At 36.5% G+C, this 17422-nt stretch overlaps 1 protein-coding gene across 8 annotated transcripts in view; it reads right to left on the bottom strand.

Annotated features, from left to right (window-relative positions):
* Positions 1-17422, bottom strand: part of RPS6KC1 (ribosomal protein S6 kinase C1) — a 141881-nt gene that overhangs the window by 48129 nt on the left and 76330 nt on the right. For all 8 annotated transcript variants that reach the window (XM_081026976.1, XM_081026974.1, XM_081026978.1 and 5 more), the window contains one exon: positions 12099-12191. In XM_081026976.1, coding sequence (XP_080883102.1) covers positions 12099-12191 — 93 coding nt within the window. The remainder of the gene's footprint in view (positions 1-12098; positions 12192-17422) is intronic.

Genomic DNA, 17422 nt, shown 5'->3' with positions numbered 1-17422 from the left:
TATTTCAGCAGTGAAAGCTCTTTCATATGCACTATTGATTCTTCATCAAACGTTAACTTTCCAACTTAACACCAGTATAGCCGGTGGCAGCCTGAAGGTTTGCCATCTGCTGCTACCCAAAGTCGCTACGGCCACCTTCAGAACATACGCATCAAAGCCCCAAGATAAGAGACTGAAGAGATACTGCCTAAGTCAGCATAAGGGCGAGGACGAACCCAGAGGCAGGCAACAGGCAAGCTACCGGAAGATACAGAACATCATGAACCATCAAGCCACCCTTTAGAGTATGTGCCCAAGGTCACAGGGGATTGTAACGGCTTAACAAAAAGACAAGGGAAACACTACTTCTAATGGAATTTACTCAAGTACTTTAAGTAAATGTGTTAATTTTTATTTTAAAAGGGACAGGGGATGTAATCACGTTTAAAATCACCTATGGTTTTATTCTAGATAAGCATACAATGAATAAAATGAAATAGAAAATTTAAGGTGTGCCGATCAATCTGTCTATGAATAATAACAAAGGTATATATTTTTTATATATACTCATAAAATAAAGCACTTTGTTTTCAAAGGTTTGTTTTCTGAGCACCATCACACCCACAATCCAAATGTTACCCAAGGAAAATGGAATATGAGACAAGGTTTTATAAAATCCACAAAATACCAATTAAAAACTGATTTCTGGCTACTCAAAAATGCCATTTATTTATGGTAATGACCACAATATCTCATATAGTAGAAAAAAAATACTGTGGTATCTTTTAAAATACTGAAAACAGAGAACTTCAAGAACCTGACTATATTCCATTATAATACTGAATAACTGGCATAGATTCAACTTAAAAGAAATTTACTAATATGAAATTTTCTTGTGTTTCATCTTTGATTTTTGTTTGTTTGTTTAGTATTTTAAATGCAGCTAAAAAATCAATATAAAAATTTTTTTTTTTTTAGAAAAGAATGCAAAAAGTACCTCCTTATTCTTGGTTTGTAACAGCAATAGATGCATTTAGTTTGCATTAGTTATAATCTTAATCCAGATTTTTTAAAGTTCTTCAAGAGTTCCACAGGGAAGTAGTCATAATTTAAAATTAGGGGATCGTGAATCCTGTTTGTCCTATCCTCTATTTAAACTGAATACAACTATAACCTGTTGAATGCAACCAGGTATAGTCTCTATTACCTAAAACAATACGGTATTGTGTGTGTATGCCCCATGTGAACTCAATTTACGGCTTTGTATACTCAGTAACTTCAATGATAATTATGATGATTGCTTTCTAAGGATCGTAGTTTGTCATTGTGGTAGCTAAAAATAGAGTCAATGCTACCAGAATAACTTTATTTTCTAAGATGTTATGAATATATTATGAATCATACAATTAGAAAAAGAAAATAAACATATTTTGGTGGTACTGAAACAGATTTGCAAATAGAGGTAATTTACTCAAAATTCAAAGCTTACATTCTTTCATTCCTCCAAGGGACATTGAAAAATGATTGGCAAAGTTTGTTTTCTTTGACAGACTAATATTAGGATCAGTAGATAAAAATGTTTCTCCACTTCCCATCTAAAAGCCACTTGGCCAAACCTCTGGATTATTCATCTTGAAGCAAATAGCTAAAACTAGTCCTGCCATGCAAAACACATGTTATTATCCAGAAAATAGTCCAAGAAGTAATTATTTCAACCACAAACATTAATTTACAATTTCTTATATTCCTATTAACCCATGTCAGTAAATGTGGGCTATTATTCCTCAATGATGTCTCAGACTAGCATGTGAGGTTAGTGTCTTGTGAACAATGAAGTTATCACAGAAATGTCATATATATACGAAAAGAGAGTTTCATTTTGTATAATTTTCAAATCCTAGGCCTACACATTTATTACTTCATAAAGCTGCTTCCAAAGGACATTGTGTGTCTTTGTAAGAAAACTGGATATAAATATAGCAGAAGGCAGAACACAAAAGAAAAATTGGGTTTAAAACAGAAATGCTGAAGAGCTAGGAAAAACATCCACTTAGGAGGCTCTTCTCAGATCCAAAGGCTTTAAAAGCTAGGTTTCTACACCTTTGTCATTCTCATTTTGATTGTCTGTTTTCTGTTTCTGTGAAGCAACTTGCCCAAGGCCACAAAGAGTAGAGACAGATGAAAACTCTGAAGTTCTGGGTTTATAGGACCAAGTTCAACTCATGCCATTCAATTTCATAATGAAACCATTTATACAACTTCTCTGGCTTGAATTCTGGAGTTCATTTGGGATAATGATTGAACACTGTTAAATTTAGATGAAATTAATTCAATTAAAAGTACAGTCTGCTATATTTAGCTTTAGATCCCCTCCTATTTGCATTTGCTAGAAAAACCTAATACTCTAGTGCTGATATAAACTGTCTATTCATACCCTGGTTTAATATTTTCATTCTACTGCTAGATGTGCTCTATAAATATGTTCAAATCAATCTGTAGGCCCTGAAAACTGACATATGTCTCCCAAAAGCAGTGAATACGCCCATAGTTTTTACACAGTGTTCAGAATTAGTAGTGTATGCCTGAGACAGTAAATAAATGCTATTTAATAATGCTGACGGATACAGAGGCTACATCTCCAAGTCAATCAATACATATTCAACTAAGTTGCCAAAGGCAAAGGAAGCCTGATTCCAATTCAGAAGAAAATGCCTCAAGGGCAAGGAAGCTACTATTTGTTAATGTTTTTAATAAGTTTTGTACTTTTATAGCAGATGGAGCTGAACTTCTGGTAATGATTAGAAGTTAACAATGATTTAATCTGACCTAGAAAATTTATTTAGTGTAAGAATACAATGTGTTCATGTTCTGAAAAATTCGAAAACATTTTAAAGCATATATGAAACACCAAGGCACAACCCTCATTCTCAAATTGACAATTTCATTGACTGCAACCAAGTGCCCTGTCAATAATCTATAGCTATACTTGGTGAGAGAGGTGGAAGGGGAGGAGGAGGAATGTTCTGACAGTTTTCAGTTCAAACTACCCTCTTGCTCTGATCCTGCAGGTGTAGTACATTTTGAGGCGTAGACTCAAGAGTATTTGGAATCTTAAAACCTGTACATCGTCTCTTTGTTCCCTTCACAACTTTTCAGCAAGCACTTACTGAATTCTTACTGCATGGACAGCATTCTATTCAATTAGGCATTATCAGAGAAAATAAAAAGGAATGAGATACAGTTCCTGGCCTCTAGGACAGGTTAACAATGTATTTAAGGCAGCTAAAATGAGGGAAAATAATACGTAATTGAAAATAATACATAATTGAATGCTAAACTTCATTCAAAGAAAGGAAAGATGAGTGTTAGAGTTAAGGAAGAGGTAAGCTGTCAGTTGTCTTGAAGAATGGACTAAATATGGGTGGGCAAGAAGGAAGATTTTAGAGTCGAAGAAGCTAGAGAGAAGGCATGCTCCTCGAACCTCCCACACCTTCAGCCGGGAACACTGTTCTGTGAGCTAAGTCCTACTCCCCCCTCATGTCTTTGCTTTGTGTGCTCTAAGGAGCGAGCCTCAGCAGAATCCCAGGCGAGGTGTCCCTCTTATATGTTCTCACAATAGTGCACTTCCTTCACCCAAAGAAATTTCACACTGTATTGTCAAGTCCAGTTCATTTTTCTTATATTTCCCACTCAATTACAAGCTCTAAGAGGGTAGAGATAAGGTGTTGTCTTATTCACCATTCTATCTCTAGTGGCTAATACCACCCCTGACACGTAACAGAAACTTAATATTTACTGAATGAATGAATGAGAAAACAGGAATGGAAAAGACATGCAGAGAAACAGTGAGGAGGCAGGCCAATTAGAATAAATGGGTCCTACCTTTTGGGGGTAATGTGAGTAGGTAGGTATCATTCATTCATTTTTTTTTCAACACTAGATACAAATAGTATCTACTATTTGTAAATCACTATGCTAAATGCCAAGAATATAAAATTGAGTAAGATATAGTCATGAAGCTGGTGTTTGACATGTTATAGAGACTTATTCTCCAAAGACGTTATGTCTTGAACACAGGATTTTCTAACAGATGTCTGTAAATACAGTGCCAAAACATTTGGGTCATTTGAGGCATATGAAGGCTTGTTGGAGGCGGCACAGAAATAATGTCAAAAGCTACCATACAATATGGATGGATGCTATCATAGGTAAGTTCAAGCCATGAAAAGGGCACAGCAAAAGATATTTAAATCAGACAGCAGAGGTAAGCAAAGGAGACTTCCAAGAGACAATAATTAAGAACGAGAAAAAATTAAGTGAGGAAGAAAAGGAAGAGTCATTCCAGGTAGAGGGGTACATCATGTGTGAAACATGACGCCCTGTACACACATTACAGCTTCAACAAGGCTGTAACCATGACAGCATGTGTGGTGTCGTCTGGGAGAAGAGGGGAAGGAGTAAGTTGAGAATCAACAGGAAAAATACGGGCTAGATAGATCACAAAGGTCTTTGTAGGCTTAGCTAAGAAGTTTGAATGTCATCCTAAAAACTATGTGAAGGCATTAAAGGATTTTAAGAGGGTTATTAGTATTAGAATGATCACGTGTAATTAATTTTTAAAAATTGTTCTGACAGCAGTGTTGATGATAAACTAGAGAAAAATCAGACTAGAGGCAAATAATAGTATATCTTAAAAAAGAGGTAAAGAAAATAGTGTACACCTCTAAACTTAGAAACAGTTTGGGATGCCTAAATTTTAATTTGAAACAGTTCAAGGAAAGATGGGTTAGCTATAACTAACAGTACCCAGAGGGTACTGGGTCAACCTGAAATAATTATTCTAGCTATATGTCACCTATAGGACTCTTTGTACTATTTTATTGAAAAAAATTTAACTTGAAAAAGGTCAACGAAGACATAGTGATCAAAATTATGAATGCCATGAAGCTGAAAGGGCTACATATGTTAAATGTAACATTCTCTTAAGTATAGATCACTAATCCCTATAGAAACCCCATTAAAAAAGTCAAGAATTTTTAAAAGATACACAGTGATGACTACAAAGAAAACAAGATGAGAAAAGATGGCAAAATTTTAGTAGACAGAAAACAGATGCTAAATGTCTATAGGCAAAAAAACAACAACAAAAAGCAAGGCAATTCTCATTATGCTAAGTGAAATATGTCAGAGAAAGACAAATACTGTATAATGTCACTTACATGTGAAATCTTTAAAAAATGAACTCGGAGATACAGAGAACAGATCAGTATTGCCGAGGGTAGGAGGTGGGCAAAATCCATGAAGGGGGTCAAAAGCTACAAACTTAACAGTTTTAAGACAAATAAATCCTGGGGATGTGATGTACAACTTGGGGACTACAGTTAATGATACCGCATTGCATATTTCCAAGACACGAAGAGAGGACATCTTAAAAGTTCTCATCACAAGAAAATAAAATTTGCAACTCTGTGTGGTTAATGTACGTCTAAAAACAGCAAGCCAGTTCTTACTGCAGAACTCCAGAACTGAGAGGTACCAGGTTACCTCCTGAAAACAGGACTGAGAAAGCATCTACACACTCTGTGCCGCTGCACAGCCAGCAGGACAGCTGCCCTCCTTCTCCCTGGCAGAAGACTAGTGGTTCATTCTCTGAAGATGTGGAATCAGACAGCTGAAGGTGGGATTGAAGAGTGGTACTGGAAACAGGAGCAGTATGTGAAAACCTGCATACCAACATGGTGAAGACATCAGTCCCCCTTTCACCCGTGAGCTCCCAGAATGCTGCTGGTCTTGTACTAAATCCCCACGTAGGAGGTTGTAAGGTTCTTCTCCGTGCGATTATTTTTCAGCATTTAAAAAATGTGCCATCCTAAGGCAGTGTGGAGGTTCCTCAAGAAATTACGAATAGAATTACCATATGACCCAGCAATCGCTCTCCTGGGTATCTACCCCAAAAATATAAAAGCATCTCTCTATAGAGACACGTGTACGCCAATGTTCATTGCAGCTTTGTTTACGGTGGCCAAGACATGGAAACAACCAAAATGTCCTTCGATAGATGAATGGATAAAGAAGTTGTGGTACATATACACAATGGAATACTATTCGGCGTTAAGGAAAGATGATATAGGAGCATTTGTGACAACATGGATGGATCTTGAGAGTATAATGCTAAGTGAAATAAGTCAGACAGAAAAAGCAGAGAACCCTATGATTTCACTGATATGTGGTATATAAACCAAAAAGAACAAGACAAACAAATGAGAAACAAAAACTCATAGACACAGACAATAATTTAGTGGTTACCAGAGGGTAAAGGGGTGGGGGGTGGGTGATGAGGGTAAAGGGGATCAAATATATGGTGATGGAAGGAGAACTGACTCTGGGTGGTGAACACACAATGGGATTTATAGACGATGTAATACAGAATTGTACACCTGAAATCTATGTAAATTTACTAACAATTGTCACCCCCAATAAAAAAAAAAATGTGCCATCCTTATGATACCGATGGTTTCTGATGAGAAATTGTCATTCAAACTGTTTTCCCTTCATGCGTAGTATTTGCTTTCAAATTTTCTTCATCTTCACTTTTTAGAACTTTTACTACGATGTGCCTTGCCATAGATTTCTTTGGATTTATACTGTTCAGGGTTCACTAAACTTCTTCAATCTGTTGGATTATGTCCAGTCGTGATTCCTTCAAATACTTTTTAGCTCTACGCTCTTTCTCCTCTTCATCTGTGACCCCAAATGACATGAATGTTAGAACTTGGGATTTTAGTCTCCTAAGTTCCTGAGTCTCTGTTCTTTTTTTTTTTATTCTTTTCCCGATTATTTTCTATCTTCAGATTAGGTAATTTCTATTGTTCTATATTCAAATGCACCATTTTCTCTGTTCTATCCATTCTTCTATAGAGCCCAATGAGGTTTTCCCCCCCACCTCTCTCTTATATCTTTTTGTTTCAAAATTTCTATTCGGTTCATCTTTGTATCTTTCCTTTCTTTGCTGAGACTCGCTATTTTTTGTTTGTTTCAGGCATGTTATAATTGCTCACTGGAGCATTTTTCTGATGGCTGTTTTACAATCCTTAGCACTGTGTCAGCTCAGTGTTGGTATTAGCTGATTGTCTTTTCTCAATGATTTTCTATAGAAACCTGGACATTTTGAATATTGTATTATGAGACTCTGGATCTCATTTAAATGTTTTATTTTGCCAGTCCTCCCTGACATCATTCTGACGGGGAAATGGGATCATCGGTTTGTTACCCCCAGATAGAGATGGAAGTTCAGGGTCCCCATTCAGCCTTCACTGATATCTGGGGGAGGAAAATGGGACTTCTGGTGACCGCTGGGTAGGGGCAGGAGTTCAGGGCCCTGCTGCTGCCACCCTGGCTGGGAAAGGAAAAAGTGCCTCATTACTGCTCCTCACGTGGCCTCCAATGACACCGTGTGGGTGTGGCTTCATTACCACGGGGCAGTGGTCAAATCCAGAATCCCCACCAGGCCTCCTCTGACACTTCTCCAGGGGAGAGAGAAAGGGAACCTCTATACCACCAGGTGAGTCTAAAAGTCCAGGCTCCCCAAGACACCATCCCAACGGGGCTGCGACACCTCGTTCCAGCCTCACAAGGAAGAAAGCCTCGGTGCCTCCACAGCCAGTTAGCGGTGGTGAGGTGGAACCAACATCGCGCTGTGCTGTCTGGCCAGAGTCCAGGTACTACTGTGTAAAAGTTTTTGTTTTGCTACGCTGCCCCTTTCCTCGTCCTTTGGTTAGAAAGAGCAGGCTTTTGTTCAGTTTGTTATTTTGGTTTGTGCCTACTGGCTTTTCCAAGCTGCCCATTTCTCCAACATCCAGCCTGGAATATGTGAGGCCAAAGAAAATGCAGGAATTCCTCACCACACAGTCCACTGGGTCCCATGGTCACCGGCCAGTCTCCCTTCTGCTCTCTACTTTTCATTCATTGTCTTCTTATGTTTTTTTTCTATGTAATGTCCAGAGTTTTTAGTTGTACTTAGCAGAAATAAGAGGGAAAAGGACTTCAACTCCATTTTTCCAAAAGCAAAAGTCAACACCTGTCATTTGATACCATATCAAAGATACGAGGTAATATTTTCACCACACTGTTTAGATAAAGGACAGATTCTTATTAATCCAGTTCCATTCAGTGTCCCCTCAATGAGCAGATACCCAAATACAGATGCTTGTGGGTGCCCAATGAAAACAGTTTTTCCATGTCATCATACAGAATCCTACTTAGGAACCTTAAAAAAATAAGTGCCAACCTCTCAACATCTACTCAATTAGAACAATCTCCACAAACTTCCTCAATCATTTTAGCTACACAACAGCAACTCCAATGTTTTTCCAATAGCACATCAACCTAAGAATTCTGCCTGGCAAGCATCAGACAAAGTTGGGAAGCTATCCTGATTACAAAATGCCAAGGCACTTGAAATAATAAATAGTGACAGGTTTACAAAATACGTGGCATTTCTCATAACAATGACTTATATAGCATCCTACTGAAGTGGTTTTTCAAGGAGTGGCAATGAATTCTGGCACTCCAGCCACGCCATGGTCACTGGTTAACCCTGTGAACACTTATACACACACCCACACGCTGGATGACTCTCCGGCTACACACAAACCAGGAGCGTTAACGGGACATGAGGTGATCACATCTTGGCACCGTTACTCTAGTGTTCAAATCAGTGTTCCTGTAGACGTTTTTTAACTCTTTTTTAAAAAACTCATGGGAAGTTATAAAAATAGCACAGAGTCCCATATACCCTTTACCCAGGTTCTCCTAACGGTGACGTCTTATCTAGCTATAGCACACTATGAAAACTGGGAAACTGACATGAGTCCATTACCGTTTATTACCCTATGAACTCTAACCTTTTTATATAGAAGTATACAATAGTGAACTTTCTCAGAAAGTCTCCCAGCACTTAGACATCCTATCACCAGTCAAACTACCAATCCAAACTTCAAACTCAATTGCAAATTACCTCTATACAAACATCCTTATACACTCAAACATATACTCCCGCTGGACATTCATACCTGACACACACAAACACCAACATTGCACCCACGCATGCACAAACTTATATGAAAACAACAGCAACCTATCATTCTCATCTGAGTATGGTTTTCCACTATTCTCTACTTTCCCCTGCTATTACTACATGAAGATTATGTGTAAATGAATCTGGGGGCTAAAAGAAATCTTTAAAAGCTACATAAGGTAAAAACCCATCCAATGCTTTAATTCTTCTACAACATCCCGACCAATGATTCTTCAGCCTTTGCTTGAATACCTCTAATGACGTGAAACAAATAAGGTATGAAGGTATCCAGTCCTCCTTCGTTCAATCCTAATTCTTGAAAGGTATCTCTAATCATTAGCCAAAATTTTGACAACTTACAATCATTTACTTCTAGTTTTAGCCTATAAGGAAATTAACAAGCAAGTCTTATCCCTTACTACCTTTCTCCCAGGAAAACTAGACATCCTGATTTGCCCAAGATATTGTTCTGGCATAATTAATATCCCCTTTCACCCTCAAGATTTGAAGAAAATATTGCATAGTCCATCTAAACTGGATAGCCTTTAAAAATATGAATATTACACATGTTTTTATCAAGTTAACCATGGCTCATTTTTCACTGTTCTTTTTATGATATGATTTGGAGGGCCTTCGCTAGCCTTACCATTTCATCCTTGCTTCTGAATGCACACCAGTTTATTTACAATCCAAGAGCCCTAATGCCTAAAGTCCTTGTTGCACATATATGTTAATGAAGGGTTTTCTAATCCCACTTAAAGACAGAAAGTCACTCATTTATCTTTGAATACTAGACCAAGATACAGCTGCAGAAGGACTGTCGGGGTCGATAGACACGCGCCTTGAACAGAGGTACTAGTTAGCAGTCTCACGTTATACCAGTAGGTGTCGCTCTGTGTATAATATACTCCAAGTTATTTAAGTTTCGATTCATTCATTAAATATTTACTGAGCACCCTTGTGTCCCAGGCATGGTCCCGGGTGCCAAAAATATAGAGGTGAACAATAAAGTCACAATCTTGTTCTCGAGAGCTTACGGTCTAAACATTAATGAACAAATCTGCTTTATCTACTTTCTATATAAAACTTATAAAATAATCCTATTTCTGGGGAAATTTTATTTTCCTAAGCTAAGAGGCAATAACACTCAAAATAACTCATAAAGAACAAATACTGTAATGAGATGGAATCAGAGAAACTGTGTTCTGTACAAGCTAGATTAACGTACCCTGTGTATTTTCTAGCTGTTTGAATTTAGTCAACACTTCTCTTCCAAACATCAAGTTTCTAAAACCCAAGTTTTACGTATTCCTCAGGACAGTGGCTAGGACTCTATCTTAAAAAGTAATTCAAATGTTTAAAAATCTACCTATTTATGTTCTTACAAAGTAGAGACTATGTTACAAATTTTAAGAGATTATTTGTAAAGCTTCTTTAATTCCCAAACATGTTGCCTTACCTCTACTTAGAAAAGTTCAACGTCACCTTCTAAATACCAAGTACACTTCGCAGGTTAACAGAATAAAGACAGTGATGAAATGTGCCTCGGCCGAGACTTGAGGAATTCCTCTACTGTCAAAAGTCCTTAGTCGAATAAACCAGAACTTCACAGTGACTTACTCATAATTAGAGCATAGCAATGGAAGAACACACTTTGTCAAAATAAACACATCTAGGAGAAGGAGCAGGTACTTTACATCAAAAAAGTTGATTTGCCTGTACAGAAGAAATCCAAGAACCTAGAAACTATTCAATTCCTATTTTACTTCTCTGTACTCTCAAATAGAATGTTCTCCCACTGGAAAAGCTAGGGAAAACATGGTTAAGGCATTATTTCAGGCTCAAAACTCCTACTGCTTAAAAATCTTTAAGTTCAAAACTAAGTCCTATGAATTTATTTGAGAAAAATGATGCTTGTGAGAATTTAACAAGACACTGACAGTTGCAGGTAACAGCCAACCTAATGTCCCCTTTGGAATACCTCAAACTATTAATTACTGTCTAAATTCCCTGAGATACAAGGCATATTGTTCCCTTGTATCATGGCATCACATGCATACTTTAGAACATTAGAGTTACAAATGACCACTAAGGTGGTTCACAAAAGATAGTTAATGTAAAAAATCTAAATTTTTACCTTAATATTAAATAAGGCATTTTCTTTGACTTTAAAGGTAAAGTAGTAATTGATCAAATATATTTAAAACACAGTTTATGGGGTATGGTTTTTAAGTTACACTTATAAATTCTCTGAGAGGCCCAGTACTGTTAATGTTTGGCATATCTCAGATGTGCATATCTCAGATGGGGAGAAACTCAATGGCAGATACCTCCGTAATCTCAGTATTTTTATTCCAAATATGAAAGTGTGGGGGGTGGGAGTTAGTGTACTGGAAAAAGCACAGCTTTTGAAGTCACAAAGATCTAGGTTTGAATTCTAGCACTACTCTAAATTATCTATGTGATTTGGGGGCAAGTAACTTAACCTGTTCCAAACAACACTTTCCCACCAAGATGCAAGTAACAGAGTTGTGAGAAGGATTAAATAAGGATTAAATATAAAATGACTAATATATGGCCTGACTGACACATAGTAGGTGCTCAATAAATAGTAGTTATTAGGAAAATGCCATTTTTCTTTCTGACCATTAGGTTGACTATACCAGTTAATGCTGAACAACTCTGACTCACTAGTTAATGCTGAACAACTACCGACTCACTAGTAAAGACACAAAATGTCTGGTAAAGACACAAAATGTGTCTTTACCCTGTTGTAACAGGTTTAAAAAACCAAACCCCTTATTCCACTGAATGCCAACAAAGATGCACCTTCTCCTTTAGCTCCAATATATTTTGCATGACCTTACATAAATTGCTTAGATAAAAGCTTTTTTCTCTTCTGCTTTTGTTATTTTAAAGTGCAGATGCATTTGAGTCATTTTCTCCTTTTGTTTCATATCCTTAAGATCCAAAGCTTCAAAGCCATAATGTCAGCATGCAGTCAATTTATAACTGAACTCTTGAAGAGACACTGAAGAATTACCTTGTCAATCACCCCAAGGACTCTGAAGGCCTTCAGCTCCTCGGCAGGGCTCCTTAGGTTCCAAGGGGGCCTTGAACTTAGTGATCCTGGAGGCTAATGGAAGATATCAAAGATTATACATCAATCAGGGAGGTACTTGAAGGAAGACTGCCTGCTGAAGCAAATGCCAGGCCAAAAGAAACTAAATTTATCATAAATCAGAGGATGGAAACATGAAAGGAGAAGTTGCTGTTTGTCTGTAATGTAAAATAAAAAAAATAATAAAATCAAAACTAAAGAAAATCAAAAAGAAAAAGCAAGAAAAAGTTCCAAGTAAATAAATCATGATAACATTGAAAACAAAATTTTAAAAAGAAAAATTAATGAGCTGATACAGTTTCTAGAGCAATAATTCAGTTCAGAACTGTACAACTATAATGAAACTTTGTAACAAATGGATAACTGAGGCAACAATCAATCACATCCTTATATTTACCCCAGACAGCTCAAGAGTAATTTACAACAGGGAACTAAAAAACAATGCCATCATAGATAAACTTGAACACAAGTCATTATCTCTCATCCTGAAACTACAGTCCATTAATGTTACTTTATAATTATAAACTATGTTTTAAGGTTTGGCAGATTCAAGTTCAACCAGAAGAAATACCAATAATGGTGAAAAATTAAGGAACTCCATCATATAACCAATAATTATTAGAACTAAACTTGTTTAACCTAGGAAGCAGATGATTTACAGGAGAGAAAAAAAATTTTAAATATCTAAATGTCTGTGATGTGGACAATTTAGTCTGTTAGCTACAAAAAGTCCACAAAAATCAGTGAACACAGGAAGGGATATTTCAGTACCACACACAATAAAAGAATCATCCTAACTTCCCATCTGTTGGTGTTAGTTTTTCCCTATCAGTAAAATAAGACATTAGACTAGGTAAACTCCAAAGACACCTGCATTTAGCATTTAATATACAACCAGAAAGCGATGCTATAGTAATCCTTATATTAAACTGGTGATGCTGCAAAGGATGACAGGAAACACAAAGCCTTATATCCTCAAAGCAGACCTTTCATTGCCAAAACTCTATTAGACTATATAGGAAATATGCCCCACCTCCCACCCATGAGTGGAAAATAAATATCCTGGTTAATCGAGTGTCTTGATTACCAGCTACTGAGACACCAGTTTGGTACTTAAAGCCCTTGTACAGGCCAACATCACAAGACAGGAAGCTCCTTGAGGACAGGAAATACGCCTTGTTCATCTTTATATTCACAGTCCCTAGCACTTAGTTGAAAGGAGAGAGGAAGAGCACACTAGAGAGGAAGAGAGAAGAGAGGAAGGAATCAAGAGAGGGAGGCTGCACTGATAAATTAGGTGTCATTTACAAATGGGAAAACTCTCACTTGGGATATTTGCTAAAAGCAGCAATTCTAATTGCTTTCAAATTGTGTGTGTGTGTGTGTGTGTGTGTGTGTGTGTGTTTTTAGGTTTAGCAAGCAAATACTAACTTCAATATACCTGAAGAAATGATGTTTGATTAAAAACAGAAGACTATTTTTAAAAAACACTTAACTTTAATAATGGCAATTGGACTGAATAATCTTTTAAAATCAATTTCATTTACACTTCTAGGATGTGTTTCAAAAAATACTTATTTAATATCTCATTCCATGAGATGCTGAGCTAGGTGACATAAAAAACCGATACATCTCTGCCTCCCTAAAAGCTTAAAATCCAAGAAGAATTTTCAAGGCTATGAAAACAATTAGAAGGGTATTTTTAAGACACATAACAGAAATAGTCTAGTCTTTCCTATGTTAATTTATATTACATTTTTCCACCTTCATTCCCTCACTCCACCCTAAGCGTAGTACTTACAAGAAGTTATTTTAATCCCCATTTTACAGATAAATAAGGGGAAGTTTAGAATGGTTGACAGTGGTCAGAAAGAATGGTGGAAGATCCCAGACTAGAGCCCCACCTCTACTGCTTGCAGTCTTTCTACTACACAACACAGTCTGATAATTAAAAAGTCATCTCCTCCTCCTCTATTATCAAGAAAGAATAAGAACTGCTCATGATTTGGGTAAAAGGAATGTTGAGAAAAAGTTACAGAAGGAAAAAGAATACTTTAAATGATTCCATTACATCCATTACATCCGTCTTTGAAAATATGGCCAAACGTAGCCAACATCCCTATCTCCTCCTTACACTTTCTAATTCTCTGATGTCATTGGATCTATCGGTTTCCAAAGAAAGTTATCGGTTCACTTTAGCAATCTCAACAGCCAAGACAGCAAACTACAAAATCTCTACTGCACCTTTCAATAAATAATTTCTGTGTGTCCACTATGTGCATGATAACTGAAAAAGCTATAAACTATCAAAAAGGCACAGTTGCTAGCTTCAAGAAGTTTACAATTTGAGGAGCTAAGCCAAATACATGAAAAAGTTAAATTACAATAAAACTTCTTCTGAAAATACACGACAATGGAGATAAGTCACTAGTTAGTGTATGATAAACTGTGGTCTCAGAAAGAAGTGGAACTAAAGGTGATTTTTAAATGCTATGTAGAAATTAGGTTAGGAAAAGGAAATCATATACAGGTTTGGAAAGAAACTTGCCTGGTTAGGGAAAAAATAGTCAAATTGTAGAACAGAGGGAAATAAAACTACACACTTAGGGTCAGTTTTCACAGGCCTTGAATGCCAGGAAGAAAAGTCTGGCCTATTATTCTCCAAAGTCTGGAAAACAAGTTTTTGCACAAGAAACAACCCAATGAAATCAGTGATTTAATAAGGTTACTTTTGTAAAGATGGGAATGGTGAAGTTGTAATGGGGAAAGACCAAAGGTAAAGGGATCATTAAAGTTCTCTTTCTACTTTAGCCATCTATAAAAGTTTAAGATCAAAGAGACGAACAAAGAAAGATCATGAAATAAAATCATCAATAAAAAAATCCTGTATTTCTTATATGCAGCATTTAAATTGGGTAGAATCCCTATAGATCTCTTCCTTTTTTCAGACGGCAAAAGGAAACATAAATCTACAGAATTTGAAGAACAGAAAGAGACAGAGATCAAGTCTGACATTCTTTTTTTTTTTTTTTTAGATGAGAAAACTGAGAAGCAGCAAGGTTAAACAACTTGTCTAAGATGACAAAACTAGGTAATAGGTATCTTACTGATAAAATAATAGGACATTGTTTGGGGAAACTTCAGCCAATGCTACAGGGTTGGGGGAGGAATGCAGTGTATGTCCAGACAACAAGGTTTATTTCCTTAAGGAAAAAAGCCAAATGTTCACTTAAATGTATTAGTTACTGTAGCAGAAGATGCCTAGAGAAGAAGCAAGGGGGAGTTGTATTCATCTGATCCCAAACTAAATACAGGGGTTATAGAGGGGTGGAGAGGCAAAAATATATGATGATCCAACAATCTTCAAAACCAAAGATAGCAAGTATGTATCACTCAACGGCTCAAGCCCATGGCAGAGACCTCTGTTAATCCCACATTCTTTCCCACAACATGGTGCTCTTTGGATTAAGCAGCACGCTAGTATTAACAGAATTTATTTACTATCCCTCTTCTCATTCTCTAAATGGCTAAATGAAGCTTACCTTTGTGGGTTTTTTTAAATGGAATTTTTTTAAGTTACTGTTTATCCAGCCCACCGCCTTTTTCACTCAGTATTATTCCCCATTCTCAATGTGTTCTATCTCTACTTTTACCAATCAGCGAATGCAGTACTTCTCAAACTTTAACATGTGTGCACATCACCTGAGGACCTTGTTAAAATGGAGATTTTTATGTGGGGAGGGGGGAAAGGCGGGCTAAGATTCTGCATTTCCACCAAGCTCCCTCTGTGACGTGATGCTGTTGGTCCAGCAATTACGTTTGGATTAGACTCAGCTATTCCTCCTTCAATAACCTCAGAGTAAGTCTCCATTACTTGGGGGGAAATAAGTAATCAAGGGCAAAAGGAAAGCACTACAAAGAACTTACCCAGAAACCACACTCTAAATCCTGATAGCTAACTACACTAGTTTCTGAAGTTGGCTTTATATGTTCTATAGATGTTTGGCTTTGCCAAAATTTCACTAGGAACCTATTAACCCTCGATATCCAGTCTCCAAAGCCTCTCTTAGACCATTTCAAGCATGACGCTTCATTGCAGTCTTACTCGCTCATCTGGAATACCCGACTGCCATCTCTGCTTTGCCTATGTCTAAGAATGACACAGTAGTCATTTTAAAATATTTTCTGAAGAATTGAGAAATATCAAATATACTAGCAAACAAAATGCACAATAGAAAAATATTTTCAGTATTATTATAGCAATCGTACTCAAAATCTACAAAATACTCAGGAAAGGCATACATTCTACATATTGATTTTCATTTACATCTTGCAATGGCATGACAAAAAAATGTACTTACACTTTAGAAATTACACAATCTTTTATGTCCTAAATTTAGACTATTTACTTTTTCTGAATTTCATTTATCTTGAGTTTAAAATTCCTAGAGCTAAAAATAACCCAAAAAAAGCTATTTCCAGTCTATTCCAGGGATCTCCCTTTTAATATTAATTCGTAAATCATTCAGTCATCTATAATTTTATTCTTTTAACCGGAGGAAAAAAAAATCTGTCTCCTTCAGTTAAGATTTCACCTTTACTACAAAGCTCATTTCCTTTTTTTCCTAAAATCTGCTCTTTCCTCGGAGCCTTTTAGTAATGTAGTATTGGAGGGGAAAAATAGTAAGAGAGACTTTTGCTCCTTTCTATCCTTTTTTCAAAAGAGTATTACCATCAGTGACTGGGAAATTCAGAACTTCTATATTTACAACTTAAGACTCTCATAAATAAATTCAATAGAGCAAAAGCTTAAACCATTACAGAATACTCAGGTGGAGTGAGTCATGACCTAGACTGCACCAAAGGGAAAAACAGTAATCAACAAAATAATTCTAAAACCAGACAAGATTCCTTTATTTTCTTAATCAACCAGGCTCAAAAAAAAATATGTTTGCACATGGATTCAAAAGAGAAATAATATCTGCTTTGCACAGAATTTAAGAGCTAAAAGAGCCTTAGAAATCATTTATACTAGTCTTCTCATTGTGTTCATTGAAATTGAGGCCCAAAGAAGGTTAAAGAAGAGAAATACTGAATTCACCAAGCTAATCAATAACCTGTAGAAGACATTTAAGTTAAATTATAGATAAGAAAATAATAAAGCATGTCCCTGACCTAAATAAGGGCCAGATTTAATAGAATGAAATACAAAGTGAAAATAAACAGCAATTGCTCATCATAAAAGA

Source organism: Rhinolophus hipposideros (genome assembly GCF_964194185.1).
Source record: "Rhinolophus hipposideros genome assembly, chromosome: 19".
In the NCBI taxonomy this organism is placed as follows: domain Eukaryota; kingdom Metazoa; phylum Chordata; class Mammalia; order Chiroptera; family Rhinolophidae; genus Rhinolophus; species Rhinolophus hipposideros.
Note: the sequence above shows the minus strand (reverse complement) of the source record. Positions and strands in the feature narration are given on the sequence as shown.